Source organism: Dreissena polymorpha, chromosome 10, assembly GCF_020536995.1.
Source record: "Dreissena polymorpha isolate Duluth1 chromosome 10, UMN_Dpol_1.0, whole genome shotgun sequence".
Classification (NCBI taxonomy): domain Eukaryota; kingdom Metazoa; phylum Mollusca; class Bivalvia; order Myida; family Dreissenidae; genus Dreissena; species Dreissena polymorpha.
Window position 1 is genome coordinate 52,543,213 of NC_068364.1, and position 17,330 is coordinate 52,560,542.

At 33.7% G+C, this 17,330-nt stretch overlaps 1 protein-coding gene and 1 long non-coding RNA gene across 2 annotated transcripts; both read right to left on the reverse strand.

Moving 5' to 3' along the window:
* Positions 1-9,956: 9,956 nt before the first annotated feature.
* LOC127849115 (peroxidase-like protein 3) lies at positions 9,957-16,200 on the reverse strand. Its single transcript, XM_052381837.1, has 9 exons — positions 16,187-16,200; positions 15,125-15,273; positions 14,648-14,752; positions 13,909-14,203; positions 13,421-13,612; positions 12,261-12,494; positions 11,393-11,556; positions 10,752-10,848; positions 9,957-10,314 (listed from the first exon to the last, which is right to left on the reverse strand). The coding sequence occupies exons 1-9, from the start codon at positions 16,198-16,200 to the stop codon at positions 10,155-10,157; spliced, it is 1,410 nt and encodes a 469-aa protein (XP_052237797.1). The 3' UTR covers positions 9,957-10,154.
* Positions 16,201-16,219: 19 nt separating this feature from the next.
* LOC127847835 (uncharacterized) lies at positions 16,220-17,117 on the reverse strand. The gene is made up of 3 exons (XR_008034193.1): positions 16,943-17,117; positions 16,785-16,815; positions 16,220-16,273 (listed from the first exon to the last, which is right to left on the reverse strand). It is a non-coding gene; the product is annotated as an uncharacterized LOC127847835 (long non-coding RNA).
* Between the last annotated feature and the right edge of the window lie 213 nt (positions 17,118-17,330).

The following is a 17,330-nucleotide window of genomic DNA, read 5'->3' on the forward strand; positions in this document are numbered from 1 at the left end:
GTTAATGTTTGTATTGTGTCGCAAAATTTGAACCAAGTTTGAAGTTTGACATGGTGGCCTCGCCACGCTTTTAATGTATTCATGTACTAATTCATGCACGAAGTGGAAGAAAAAATAAAGAATCTACGAGGTGAAATCAATCCATTCGACATATGCAATAAACATTTCAAGTCTTTTCAGTTGTCTGACGTTGTCGTTAATAGTACCACCTTTTTAAAAGATGAGAGATGCACTCTAAAAAATGATAGTATAAACAAAAAGGTTGTTTTCTGAATTGTTTCAGCAAATTAATCAGCAAGCGCTGCCTTCAACCCTCTCATTCGAGAACCATGCGCAAAGGCGTCTAGGATACATCTCACCGTACTCCCGGCTGATATTGATGGTATGGACAATCAAACGGCATATAGTTTAAGCATATCTTATATCTTTTACTATCCTATAGGAATTAGTATTCACGGACCCTTAACATGCACAGCAAAACATGTGTTAGGTCAATTTTTTATAAGAAACTGATATAGTAGGGTGAGAAGTATGTTTGATTAGGAGGGGGAGGGGAGGGCGGGGGGCGCATACAATGTTTTATAGCTATCATGTATTGCCACATAAGAGTGGCAGCTTAAGTACCGGGTTCTCCCGGGTTCAACTCATTTTAGTCATCCTAAAAAGATTTCATTGAACTTTGTTATGAACGATGTTGTTGGTTTTGTAAAGCTATTTCTACTTAGTAATAATTGAATATATATTCTATGGAAAGCTGACAACAATTGAATGTATCTGACCTCAACAAAATGTCAAAAAGTGTAATTAAGGCCATTTCATGTTAATGCAATTATATACACTACATTGTAAACACAAAGTGTCAAATAATTAAAATCAAAAAAAGTCTTAAAACAGCAATATTTTAATTTTTTTCTGCAGATACGCTAATCATAAGAATATGCATTAATGTCGGACATATTACTATGATCAGTACATATCATTTACATCGTTGTAAACTCGCGTTGATCAAAGCTTATTTTGCCTATATAATATTTGCGCATTATATTCATGTATATCTTAAGTACTGGCAACGCGCGCTCTCAATCGATTTACAAAACAACTCAATACCACTGCATGCTCATTTAAATCCATCATAACCAAGTAGTTTAATTATGGTAAATCGTGTCAAACATATCCTATTGTAAGCGTGTTTCACGCCATACAATTAAGTATGATTACACTAATATGACCCATTCGTCTGCCTGCATTTATAACATTTCAAATACGATACATCGAGATTAGATGACATCATTTGTTACCTTCCGCGCCGGAATAAAACGTTTATGTTGACTTGAATGACTGGATTTGACCCTTAACTAACTTAATATAAAGATAGACACGGTCCCCACACGACCCGGCTTTTCAAATAACACGATATTAATGTTATAGTTAGGATATACATCATAATGTGCATTTTAACAGAATGTGTATAATTTCTTGTTTTATACCAAGGCCTTACCGAAACTCCGAGACGGCTTTTGATCGTATATAATGTCACTATGTTCCGGAACGCAACTTGGCTGAGGTCATATATCCGGTCTTTGGACATATCAGCTTTCCGCAACTTCCGGCAAATAGTAGGTGCTCGTTGATGTAATGTTCTTTTGTTACTATTCTTTACACATCAATATTATTTGCTGCATCAATATGCATTCGAAGTATCTGACACAATACAAACGTTCATCATTTCATTAACAACGTATATGCTATTTTCCTGTTTCGCCTTATATATGCATCTCTACGAAATACTCTACATTGTTAATATTTCCGAAGAGGTTTTATTTTCCTAATTGTGTGTTTTGCTTATTTGCAGCTTGCTTATAACTTATTAATAGAATTGCTGGCTTGGGATTCCAGTTTCAGACCACGTGTTCATTCACGTGGTTGTCAAGGTAACAGGACAAGACGAGCGATATATTTTTAGATGCTGAACTTATGGTACCGTCGTCAGGTAAATAATGGTATCAATGTATTTTTTTATATAGAAACATGATGGTATATATTCCGAACACTAAACAAGGCTGTTGTCATATATCCGTACATTGGAAAAAAGGCGTTACATTTTTATTATTTTTCAAATGTATTATACTTAGATAATAAAAACATGTCTTCTTATTCCGACCATATAAATACACGTTTTAACAGTGCCGTCTTAAAATGTGATCATATAAAAAACAAGAGAATGAACATGTCACATTGTTGTGTGTATGGCATTTGTATTCAACAGACGCAAATACATGTCGGGGTTCATGTCAGGATAGCGACATAGACTTCAAGACCATCTACACGTGCCTGCCCAATTCGACCTTGATCCACTTGGCGCATGTGCGCATCCTCCGCGTGACCTTCACTCCGTCAAATGGCAATGCCAGTAGTCTGGTTATCTATACGCATGTAATGAGACTGAACCCGCGCTTTCTCTCAACAAGTCTCTATCTCCTTTTGTATAGTTGTACATCTCATTTTGCCTCTGTGTAACATGCTTGGCATTTTGATCTTGTTTAACTTCCGCCAAGACGTGTTATTTGCTTAATAAACACAAATTTATTTTTATGTATTTTCAGCAGTTAAATTGCTTCAACATGTATAATAATTACATATGACGGACGCCATCAAAATCAATTTTTAATACGCTGTGCATTTCAAGCTTGACTAGAATTTTTGATTACTTAGCACATATGGTTTAATATATTTTAAATGTGATGACACGCGTTAATCATTTGTATGAGATCATATTTAAATGTGTGAATATATGAACATCAGTCGTATACACTAACGCCAGTTAGAAAGCACTTTTGCTGTGTCGTTCTATAAATACTTTGCTGAAATGCACAAATAATCTTTTAATAAATACTTGTTATGTAAACATGCACCCATTAAACATTTAAGGGTGAGCGGAATACCACGATGTACATTCCGAATATCTATGACGGCGCCGGTATAATGTAGGTACGATTTATAAATTGTATGTATATGTGTATGAAGAAAACTTGATATATGAAGCATATCGCAGTTTACGGTGTGTACGTGTGTGTGTGTGTATGTGTTGGGGGTGTAGTATTTCTCAGACTAACAAATTAACACTCATGTATAAGTAATATCATGTTAATACATATTTTGTGTGATTTGTTTTTCAGATAACGTACAAGTATTCAGAGTTTTACTGCAGCGTTCACAAAGTAGTCCGATTGTTCTGTAACCTGGCCTTGACAACCGAATCTCAATCGCAAGTTAAGGGTTCGAATTATCCAATCATATAATGTGATATTTTGAATGTTCAGCTATTGTTTTGTTTATAGACCTAAGGCAGGAATATCATACAGACTCAAACGCACCTCTTTCCGATATATTTCGCTATAAAGGAGTTATCATTGTTTGAATTTAGTATCAATCAGAATCATTGTCTATATTTGTATTTCTAAAACAGGATATGACACAACGAGTGACATCTAATTGCCCAACAATCATCGTCATCAAAGCGCAGAGGGGGTAATCACTTGATAGTTAAAATGGCGACGTTCATGCCGAGACAGTTATTTTTCACCGTTTTATACTCGTTATGTTTTTTTTTTTTTTAATTTTCAATGAAGCTCATTTTCCAGCCATAGCAGTAAACATGTGATCAGTGTTTATTTCGTATTAAAATTCGATTTATATCTCGACTTTGCTCACCGCATTTTTTTTGTGGAGCTTTAATTAGGCAATTCCACTAAAAATTTCACAGCGAGTAAAGTCGAGATAATGAGCGAATATCCACACGAAATAAACGCTAGTAACTTTTTTGCTGATATGGCTTAAACGTGAGCTTCATTTAAACATAAATACATGTAACAAAGGACGTAAAAAGGCAAAAAATACTTGCCTCGGAATGACCGTCGCCATATTGACTATCACGTGATTACCCCCTCTAAAACGACGATTTGACATACGCTGTAAACTGATTCAACTTTTAGTAAGATTACACATTATTCATTGTACGCGTTTTCATGTTGGTAAATCATGCAAGTTTTTATGTTTACGGTCAATGATAGAATTTTGCAAAACAAACGAAAAGGCGCACGATGTAAATATCAATTAACATATCATTATACGTAGACATAGGAAATACATTTCATTTTTTTTAATTTCAAACACAAACTGCCTGAGCTAAAATTACAAACACTTCTTGTACACACATATTCATATTGCAGAACGTTTTGTTCATGTTATACTTGACTTAAAGGTAATCGAAATATATAGCCATTTTATACCATGTTCCCTGCACCATTTAGCATCGACAATGGTTAATATTGCCATTTTATACCATGTTCCCTGCACCATTTAACATCGACAATGGTTAATACACACATGTTTTTAACTAATAAAATTAGTTAAATTACGAATCTTGTGTTAAGGAAATAATCGTTTACTGATAAAACAAAATGTTTACTTCAATACAAACATTTATGCATTGAGAGTTAATCCGAACGTTCACGGTTTTTTAGCGTATTAAGATATGCTCCTTTACAACGAATTATACTAATTTGTGTTTTTTGTTTAATTTATCTTTTATTTTCCAGATCCCGAAGTCGACTCGTTTGGAACATTTGTTATTTTTGGACTCGTGACGATGTTGGTGTTCACGGTTATCATAATTCTGATAATTTTTAGTAAGTTATACTAGTAACAATTAAAATAAACATCATCCTGATCCTCCTGATCTTCCTCCTCCTCATCATTATGATCATCATGATCATGATCGTCCCCATCATTATCATCATCAAAATCTTCTTCTTTTTCTTCATCAGCATAATCATCATCAGCAGCAGCTGTATCAGCAGCAGCAGCATCGGCATCAGCATCAGCAGCAATATCATCGGTAGCAGTAGCAACATCACCAACACCATCCTATGCATCATAATTATCATAATAATTATCATCATAAGCAGCAGCATAAGCATCACCGTCGTCTCTGTCTTCGTCGTCTTCGTCATCATCATCATCATCGTCATTATCATCATCATCTTCATCATCATCATCATCATCATCATCATCATCATCATCATCATCATCATCATCATCATCATCATCATCATCATCATCATCATCATCATCATCATCTTCTTCTTCTTCTTCTTCTTCTTCTTCTTCAACTTCTACGTCTTCTTTTTATTCTTTTTGTTCGACATCATCATCATCAGCAGCAGCATCATCACCAACTGCTTTAGCATAACTAACACCATTTTCTTCATCAGCATCATCTTCGTCGTCATCCTTATACAGTATCACCTATTACTCATTCTTGCGAATGCGTCTCGGTCCGAGTATTCGCCTTACAATTATTTTACCCATTTTAATCATTTAAGCATTTATAATCTTTAAATTGTTTAAATATTTGTTATTAATTTCCATTGCCATGAACACAATATACAGGTAATTACACATCTTTTTATACACGTTTTAATATCAAATTCATAAATATACCCTTCCCTGTAATAAAGAGCTTTTAAAACGAATTCAATTTCAACAATGGCGATTAAAAAGTTATGTATCAAATCAAATATCGTCGGATTTTATAATATTATAAAAGGATATTAATATTAATATGTTCGTGCCGTTAAGTCCGTTACAAGTTCCCTAATTGCCATACATTTAAAATTGCAGTATTAACTACAATAAACAAGTGTCATATATAAAACTCGTGTTCAAGTATGGTTGTCTGACCATCTGTGACGATGCAGCTTAACTTACCTTATGTTAAATTAATTGTGGATATATGTGTAGGAATATGTGCTAATATGCCATGAACACATTATTGATTATCGTTATACTAATTTAACATGTACAATTTTTTCTTCATAGTTGTGCAGAAATTAAACTTTATGAGACGGCTATGTTGCAACGGCAAAGATAAGATGCATGTATTGAGCTGCACAGATAATTTAACATGTTAAATATGTTGTTATTAATTCAGCTCTTGAACTTATGTATATGATTGAGCATGTGCAAACATTGTATTAAATACAACTGGATGTTTTCCAAGTGTCCCGATAGCATAGCGCAATACACATAATACAAGTTTTTTCTAAAAACATGAAATGGGTTAAATATGGACAACACATTTGAGTGGCACTGGGCAATTGTTAAGCGCAAAATGGTGTTTGACGAACACACAAATTAAATATGAATTAACAGTCACGTAAATAAAATAACAGTCTTCGAGTAATACTAACATAGCCGCTGGGAATACAATATAAGCGGCCTTGCTTTTCAATCATTTAATGGATAATGGCAGAATGTATTTGCTTTCATCGTGATAATTATTTCACATTTTAACAATTATTTTTTATGTTTGTGTCATAGTTTCTTGAAAAGATAACCTAAATACAAAAATGTGTGGTCTTATCTACTTTTGGTTTTAAATGACCTTATTACATAGTTTAACGTCTAATGTCATACAAACAAGTGACATGGGTCCGTTATGTAATTGGGCTTGTTAAATTATATATATTTTTAATAATTGCACAATAAGTAACTAACCAACTATTATATACTCGTTTTCATTCATCCCAGATAAAGCCACGCGAGACTACCATCTACACAGGTCTACTGTGCTGTCGACAAACTAATGAATTATGTTTATACATTAACATTTAAGAGAATCGATTTAAGATAGTTTGTTCAAAAACATAATTATATTTTACAAAAATTCTATAACACACATAATTGGTAGTCTAAAGTTAACTGTTTCTATAGTCAAAGTAATATGTGTATCCCAAAAGAAATAAAAGGTAATACACCTACACATCTATAGATGTATGATGAAAGTAGCATGTTTATTTCAGAAAATGTTATTAAGCTAACTGCGTTACGTAAAATTGACGAAATAAATGAATTACAACCTCTTGCCAACAATGCTACGTCTGAAAATGAAAGCAAAGAGACGCGTGTGCGCACACAGATTAGTACATCACCGAGCAACACCTCTGTTCCGCAAGGACTACGATATGATAAACCCGTTTGTGGTCGAAAGTTACAGAGGAGTGTAACGCAAGCCTTGTTACAAAACATGAGCTCAAATAGTACATCTATATTACTGCTACCTCTGCCGTTTGATCAGTTTACAAGGGACATTGTCGAACTGTTGGGTACAGTTTTAAGTATGGAGGCTAATATTCCTACACGGTATTCCTTTGATCGCGATGTTCAGACGGAATACTTTCGAGACGCAAAACTGTATATTGAAACAAATTGTGCTCGGACAAAAATAAACTTCTAATATTCGTTTGTGTGACAAATCTTGCAAATTTTCCAACTAATAAATCAGAGGATCCTACCAGTCTCATAAACGATTTACTGCGGGCGATGGATGTCAAACGGTTACCCCCAAAGTGCAAAATTGTGTTTTTACATCTAACGGGTGACGATAAGACGTTACAAAACAAGTACCATGGTTTAGATATACACATAAAACAAGAGAACTCATTTGAGAGATTTCTTGCCGAAGTTTTGAAAGAGTGCGGAAAAGTGCAGAGGAAAATAACTTGCTAAACAAAATGGTAACGTGTGAAGCGTCCAAGCAATTTGTAGAATACCTTAAAGAGGATCATACCTTAATGGAATAATTGTTTTGGAATATTAATCGACAGTCTACATATTTTTTAAATACACGTGTAAACTCTAGGTTAAATGAAAATCCTAATTCTTACGTGAAGTAGGCACCTTTATTCACAAGAGAAGAAATGTACTTTATTGGTAAAGCTATGGTTCGTTAACATATGGTATTTAATACCGAAATAAATAGACGGTGTAAACACAAAATTAGTTCATCGTACTGTAAAACGAATTTCGTTTGGATTAATCAAAGCAATGTGCACTGTAGTATGTGCTTTAGTTGTTGGGAAACATATCTTTCGTTTTAGTTATCGACGTTTTTTAATTCATCGATTATGCTTCAAGAAGTAGATGTGCGAATATTCTTGAAAAAGACATACGCAGATGTGTTATCGTGTTTTCAAACAAAGGATATGTTTAAATTAGTTTTCTCCACAAAAGTATTTACTGTAGTTGTTATAGGAATTCATGCTATTACAGTATATTGGATGCATGTCAGTTTTAATTAACATGTATCATACAGCTAATGCGAATTATATTCTAATGAAACATGTGTCAGTGTCTTATAACACATTACATTGAAATGTTAAGATGTATAAGTAAATTATATTTAAACGGTTTGGTTAAAACAAAAGAACGCAAATGAATTGACGATGCGATGCCTATAAATTTGCTGTATATAAATACAATTTATTATTTAATATTCAGCTAAATGTAATGTTATTTATTTTGTCAATTCTTATTTTGCATTTGTTTATTTTAACAAATTTTTCGTAAATATTGGTGTCTAAACATGTTGTATTCTTCTAAGATATGTATTTTTATATATTTCCCGTCAAAGTGTTTGTTGCTATTGAAACGTAATGACGCCATATCATGTTTTAAAACAAAATGTACGTGTGTAAACTTTTCACTAAAATATTTAAATGTGGTCACATCCTAAGAGAACTGCATCAAAAAAAAAAAATGAAACAGAATACTATTTTTTCCAGCATTGCACTGCTGTTTCTCTTAATGAAACATAAGATATTATGACACAATTCACCCATTACTCAGGGCGAATTTCGATATCGTTTTACCCCAAACAGAATCAACACACGATGTAAATAAATTGAATTGGAACCAATAAACGTTTGAAAAGCTTTGCTTAATATTGTAAATTGGCTTTATAAAAATTATAGACTTTTATGACAATAATATATTAAATAGGCGTTAGTCTCGAATCACTTTAACATTGGTACGACGCATTCAAGAACATACAACTTAAGCAATACCGGTGTTCGATATCGTTTACTTTATAAAACGATACGCAATACGGCTTAGTTTACAGACACCAAGAAATGTTTAATGTTATTTAGAGAGATCCAATACAATATCATTTAGCATAACCATTTGGAGAGACTTATACATCATAAGGAGGTTTACAGATGATGGATCGTTTTTCAGCTGCCAGCTCTCTGAAGTGCTCATGAATCCGAACAATTGTCTTTGGAAACGCAGAAAATGTTGTTATCACCTTGATTGAGTTTCCAAAAGTATATAACTGTTGCTATCCTGAACACATAATTACGAAGGTACACACTTGAAGTTTTAAAAGAAGCATTGAAACAATTAGTTGAAATTTGAAGTAGAAAACGGAAGTAACAATCAGCGTTTGCTGATATACAACTGATACTATTGGTGACCCACTTGCATATCTATATAATGGTTGAAAAAAACACGTTTTGTATGTTTGTGTCATGTGTAAAATTCTAACCATTTAACTCTATATTGCCACAATGATGTCTGCAAATAACATAACTTCTTCCCAAACAATGTATTTGTAATATGAATCTTTTTACGGCGGTTACAAGATAAATGAATGTTATAAGCTCAGAGGGCACATTCTTAATGAAGCTTTTTATTTATTTTAGCCTAAGATCCACCTGTATAAACACGCACAGTTCAATACCTATATATGATATAATTATATGAAAATAATGCTATAAATCTTTGCGGAACAAATTTAAAATAAATGTGAACTATCTCCATACTTTTACTAGTAACCTAGCTTAGCATAAACTAGTGAATGTGCTGCAGCATAACTGATAATAGTTCGATAAAGTTCGTAGTGTTTTAGGCATTTAATAAAGATTTACCCCTCATGAGTATTTACCGGTTAAAGCAATAGCAAAAACATGTATTAATTATTTAATTAAACACTGGACTGGATAAATAACTAAAAGACGTAGTGATAAGTTGTTTCTTATATCAAATCATGTTTCAACAAACGCACTTGCTTTTATCATTTTATTTATGCATGCATCAAGTGTTGATATGTTTTAGGAAAATAATGATAAAGATACTTAACATGTCTTCATTAACACAACTGTAACACGTTCTTCTAAACTTACAAAAACAAACATGTGTCTATTTAAACATTCTTCAAAAAAGGTGTAAATAAATTGCCACACATGCGCAAAGTCATTACTGTTGTTATACCTCAAGTGTTTTTATTATTTACTCAGTGGTTGCGTTGAGCATTAATATTCGGCAAAGTCATCGTTTGGGTCTATGTGCCGACTGCTGTGACTGTGGCGTCTTCTGCGACGTCTGCTGCAACGTCTGCTGCAACGTCTGGGAAACACACCGAAAGGCAGCAAGTCAATATCGGGGATTTTCTGGCAACTCCTGAGTGGATCACTGAAAATAATAAAGAGCGTTTAATATACTAATGAGATCCTTAGAACAAAAGGTAACGTATTTCAGATACAATTTCGTGGTCAAACAATGTGAACGTTGTGCGTTATATCGACACAACCAATTAATAGCGTGTTTGTCTATTGGCGAATGCGAATACATGAAATAATATGACACAATTTATTTACATGTAATTTTTAGCGGGATTAAACGTCATGAAATAGTTATATGCAGCCTCCAATGACAATTGTTGTCGCCTATTATTTCAATCCAACCCAAGTTTGTTTGATATCATTACAACCTATATGTCGATAAATGGCACTGCATAGAATTATATTCCACTACCGTGTATTCAGTCAACAATTAGTCGTTGAAACGCAATTTCTAAAGTCGTTCGACCGCGAACACAAGTTTAAAGCAATATGCAACATTAGACTCACGCTTGTTTGAAGACGTTTGGAAAATTGATCTTGGTGAAGTTGTAGTTGTGACAAAGCAGGGAGGCCAGGCTGTATTTCTGAATGGCGGCCTGTTGCGCTAAAAATCCACAGAAACATAACTATATTGTATATAAAATAAAATACAAATGAAAGTACGCTTAGTATAACACTAATCAGACAAGTGATGACGAAGTCAAATTAAAACACAATAAGATATCTACCACGATTTAAGAAAAGCATTGTTGAATTTCAACACTGTTAATAATCATCAATGGGATGACACTGTGTTATATCCGGAGTTTTCACCGGTTTATGAGTTGGTCTAAAGAGAGAATAGGCACATATGTATTTCAGTTCGACTGAATAAGCGCTTATTGCAAATTTTTCGACACTTTAAATAAAGTATTTTTTATTTCACAGCAAAAAATCATTTGTGTTTTTGAAATATATCAAATATGACCTTCCTATCATTCTCGTTCATCCGTACGTTGCTTAACTGTACGAATTACACACGGTGTAACCTATTTATGAACTGACTTCGATCGTCGTAACAAGGTATATATTGTGTTGTCATTGATAATTAAGCGACGCAAACCTAGTCTATTTAAACGATGTTGGACCCAGAAGATCGATGAACATACCTTTCTTAAAGCCAGTCTTCTTGTTCTGATAGAAGAATCTATCTCCGAACTTGAGTCTCCGGAACTGGTCTCCTATGATGCACTCCATGGTCGGACCCAGGGTTCCACCAGAGACGGGCTTTTCGCTCAGGGCTCCGGGGAAAAAGTCTATATCTTGGGGCGAACTGAAGTTATACGTAATAAGGATAGTCATTGTAGAATAACTTATTTAAAATTGCATTTAAGGAGGACAAAGGTACTGATTTCTGCGAAACATTTTTGAAGCCGTGGACAGAGCGATGGATTGGGGCGAACTAAATTCAATAACGAAATCGACTATCATACACTCCGTCAATTAGATTTTAGCCGGAGTATCAGTGAATGTTTTGGGGTCAAAACAAAATCCTAAAATTATATGAAATAACACAATGCAATGACCACCAACGCATAGTCTAGTGTAAAATTATCTTGCCGCCGATAACATAAATTGAGTATGAACGATATGTTCATGGTAAGTGTCAATGAATATCAGCAAATTATGATTAAAAAAACCATTGCGATATTATGCCTGCTTATAATAATTGTAGAACATTTACATAAACAATAAAACAAGTTAACTTCCCTATATTACACTGTAATAATTAACAAACAAATACACCACTTCAATGAATTAAGTTTTGTACATATGTTTTACATCCATTTCAACTCTTGACATAAACTTATCAGTAGCATGAAGATGATGACCGTGTATGTTCTGACATTGGAAAGGCCATGTGCTTCCAGCCGAAATGAGGGGGGACCAATCACAATGTCATCAAGAATTCTAAACTGTAAGAGCTTGGCAAATATTCGAACTAGGAAACCGCTTAATGCAATAACTATACAATACCTGTAACCAGCAGTTTTAAGAAGAGTGATTGTCTCAAGAGTGTGATCAACAAGGCCTCCAACTGAGGATGTGTTCCAGAACCTAACTGAAGACAACCCGCACCATTTACGGAACTCGTTGTAGGAGGGGAGTCCGTGGTCGCGACCCCTCTGGATGTTCAGGGATGCCAAATCGAAAGAAGTATCGGCCAACGTGTTGACAAATAAGAAGCTGCGGACAGTTTCTTCGATGATTCTAAAAATATAGAATTTGTTTAAGAAATATCAATACTGAAAAAGAATAGCTTTGTATAAAAAAGTGCAAACCTGTTCTCAACTTCCAGCTGCATGTATGTAAAAGCTTACAGTGTTGCTAACTACACGTGAAATTCAATAACTTGTTTTACCTTAAAGCAGGATTTTTGTTCATAAAGTTTAGTTTTTTAATGGAAAATTAGAAATGATTATACATTATAGAACACCGTATTTTCGAAAATAATTAACATTATATTGACAAAATAAAATTGCGCTGAATAATTAAAATACCGTTTGAGACCGTATTGTTGGGAATGATACAATTCAAATGAAATAATTGAAAATCTACACGTTTACACAAACGTTGTCAGCATGCAAACAGCTGTAATATTTAAGCAGATTCATGACTATTGTCAAGTATTAATTGAAGGAACACTATTGAAACGAACTCAAGAGCCGTTTAATTAAACACAACCTGAGAAGCTCCGAAAACAGAAACAATGACTTTAAATAAAGAATATTAAGGACGACATATATTTAAGTAAGTATATAAGTTGTACATTTTAAGTGTGATTTTTAAAAGAACAGAAAGAAGACGAAAACAGCATAATGTCATTAATGTAAAAACGGTACATACAAATTCAAATACAAAACAAAGACAAAAGGTTTAGCTTTTTATCATCAAAGGAAACATTTTCTAATGTTGTATTAAATAACTCCGTTTAAAAAAACACAAGGGTTTAAAGTTTATTTGTTAGTGTCACAACATAACGATATTAAATTACAATCATAAAAGAAAACAAATTTGAAACGTTGGTTGAGACGGTAGGGAAAGCTACAATATACGTTTAAAACAATATTACACACTCAAATAAGAGCTTAAGGCTTTTTTCTTTGGGTGGGGGGGAGAGTTCCCAAACCCTGTACCTGTCAGTTTTCTCTGCCTCGAGGGCCGATAGCGCGTAGGCTAGCCCCTGCATCCCAGATTGACCTCCGTTCACAGACTGTATATAGGTCATGTTGGGATCAAAGAAGGTCAGGTTGAGAAGTGTCTCGCGGAACGGCTGGAAGTTGTTCGTGAACACCGACATAAACGTGGGAATCCAAGTGTGGCCCATACTGTCCGATTGTGGAGTAAAATGTGCTATGCGTATATATAACCTTTACGAATACGTATTAAATACACTTAAAACCATACATAGTAAACACTAAAATGAATCGTTTGTGAATATGCATAAATGATCAAAGAACAATAACATTTTGTATGTGAAATACTAAATATATTCAAGTTTAATAAAACATGTAGTTAAAATTATATTATGCACAATCAAATTATGTTTAAAGAATTGCATTAACTGTTTTTTGTGTCACAATAATGAATATGTAGAATATCTATATGATATATTTAAACATACCGGAACGCTATTCCAAACACGTTGGCAGCGGTAGGATCAAGCTGTGGATCGTATTTGTATTTTTTTGAACTGGCAAGTTTATTTTTCTTCATCGCAGTCGGTGAAAGGAATGCAGGGAGAAATTCATCGTAAACAATCTTCTGCATGATTCCGATCAAGAGTTTTCTCGTCTGCTGGAATGCTTCCTCGTCATCCGGAAAATATTTCCTAAGTCCATTCGCCAGACGATTGTGTTCGAGTACAAACACATTGTGGTATGACGTAAGAGACGGAATTTCGTTGACTCGTACGTCACCTAAAACCAACACCATCTAAATATGTGTATGACACATGCTATCGTATCTCAATTGTTCTTTGCATGATTTATATAAATCTAGCATTAAGAATGCGTTTTCGAAACTGATACAATATCCTCTCGATATAAAGAATTCTTCAATTATCAAATCGAAATATAAAGATCGCATGTCGAAGAACCGGAATTAACTTTGGAACTAAATATATTACGCTACGTAAAAGTTCTCTGTTTTGAGTTATTAAATTGGCATTTCATGATACCGCAAGTATTTCAGCAGTCACTAAACTAACACGTTTCTTAAGTTTAAGATTTTTATTCATCAGGAAACAAATCAGCGTGATTTCGAACATTATGTACCAAATGACTGCTGTGTTCATGAGCCATTGTCGTAAACGACTAAGTTAACGATAAAATTTCATGATTTTGAAAACCAGTGATTCCCACCAGCAATACTGCAGCGTATACCATTGGCCGCGTCTGAACGGCACACATTATCAGGACCGTCAGGTAGGCGGGGCCCATCTGCACCCTGTGTGACCTTCATAAACGCTATAAATATAATTATATTTACATGCAAGATATTAATATAATAATACGTTTTAATTGCGACAAGATGAGTGTTTTTTACACATAGGTATACCTTCTTGAACTCTATGACAATATTTGTGCATGATGTCTGTTCAGGTTTTAGTAGTTGAATACGAAGGTCCGTCTTCAATTGCAAACATGCATATACCATAACAATTCACTAAATTAAAGAAAGTTTATAATTACATGTATACCTTTGTTTAGCACTGTAATTAAAAAAAATATTTCTACCGTCAATTAACAAATGTACGCATGTGACAGGGTCACTTCTCAAATTAGTGCTCTTACACCTGGAAGTAAGTTGAATCGGTAGGATAGCATGAATGTACGTACGTGTTTTTCCCTCTCGCAATAACGCCAGACGCTCTTCTGAAGAACCGTAGACGTTTGAAGCGTCCACGAATGACGTTAGATCATTGGTCTGCTGACGTTGCAATATTCCACCGGCTAAAAACAAAAATCCATTGGATATTACAAGGGATCTGAAACACAATTTTTACGATTACATTTGACAATGTTGGGAAATTCTAAGATTCAAAGACGCACTTTGTTGCATTTGTATGGCTGTTTTGTAATGGTATTGTTGTAGACAAGTGCAACATTAAAAATGTTTTAATGTAGGTGCAATTTATTTCAAACAAACATATTACAATGTTTAGTTTTTTAATAGAGAAGCGTGGCTATGAAATTTAGAATGATAAAATATATCAGTTGCAAGACCCAATCATAATTTTTGACGAATATGTACAGGTGTCCATTTAGTTAAATGACATAAACAGGCAAGTTGAAGCATGAATTATGTTTAACAATACATTTGGATAAACAAATTGCTAAAAGGACGAAAAATATCAACTCTAAAAGGATACACAATTACATAATTATAAATAAGTATTCAGAAATAAGGATATAAAGGTAACACTTGAAATAATCACCTTGTAGCAAGAAGGTTTATATTGAGATGGTGATTTTTATGATAGAGTTAAGATGTCTTTTAAATCATGTTCTATAATTCTTTGTATCACAAACAATAGTGTGTATAAATTTCTGGTTTCTCATAAAATCATAAAAGTAATTTTAAAACTTCAACTGTTTTCCTTAGCGAAATCCACCTTTTACTTTCTTTCACCGACATCAAACAAAACATTGACCCGACATGCAAAACAATTTATCGCTAGACATGAGCACGTTTTACATAAGTTATTGACCTGATTTGATTAAACGTTGGTAGAGAAAATATATTCTATCAGTTAGTGGTATGTTTACATTGATTACAATTCATAATGGCTCGATACCTTTTCGGTTGTGACCAATAAGCATAAGGCATATGAAACATTATTAACGTAATACGTAAAGCGTACTGTACAACCTGATGAATTGCAGAGGATCCCTGCTGACCTCGGAACCTCCATGCAATATCCAGCCTTGAACCGTGGCACAAAAGGATCATCTTCAGCGAAGTTGATGTTGAAACAATTGTCTAGACTTAAGTTGGTTTAAACAGAGCAATGTATGATTTAATACTTAAAAAAGATACTTAATTATACCATGCATTATTATCAATTATTATCTTAAATAAACAATACACGTTTAAATTATTGTATTGGTGCTTATATAATTCTGTAAATTAAAGGTTTATTTTGGCACTAACATTGCTTTGATAATTGTCTGTTTCTTAATGAAAGTATATTAAAACGCACACATAACGCGAGAATAAACGGTTTATACACTAAAAGAATACAATATCAAACTTAGACTCCAAAGTTATCTAGTGGTTATTTTAAAGAAACGTTATTTCTAGAACTTGCAATTTTAATGCATATGCTAATATTAAAATATTGTTTCCGAAGTATGGAAATAATCCATCGAATTCGAGCAAATGGAATGAAGCAGTATGGAATAAAAATAACAAAACGTATTTTCCTTCTTGTCAATAATACATGATATATTAGGTACGTTCATTTTTAGTGATTTTTATTTCAGTGCATATACTCACTCGTCATTTTCGGCACAGCAATCGTCGACAGCTAAATAGAACATAAAAAATCATGATTATTTTGTATTAACAACCCACCCCCCAATAAATCGGATGTTACATTACCATAAATGAAAATACTAAAAAAAAAAAGAGATCGTCGAGTTAAAAACACTAACCATTGCTCAGTGGGGTTAATATTATGTCGTGGTCGAGGAACTGACCAAACTGAAAGGCCTGCAAGGTCAATTTCGGTGACTTAAGCTGCTGTGGACCCCTATGGACTGCGTTGCTGACCGTTCGTGCGAACGGCAGAGGTTTTCCATCAATACCACGTGAACGAGGGAGGTTCAAACCATCATCTGATTGTCGCGGAATAAATGACACAATTAAAACAAATAGACATGTTAGCGTTTTAATATGATTTAGTGTTTTTTTTTAAAAGATTAAATGATTGCTAAACTCTAGCTCAATGACAACTCGGAAAAACATCCATATAGTGATTGTTAAGAGAAGGAAAACGAAAATTAATGAAATTATTTACAACAAATGTTCGTTAATTAAAAA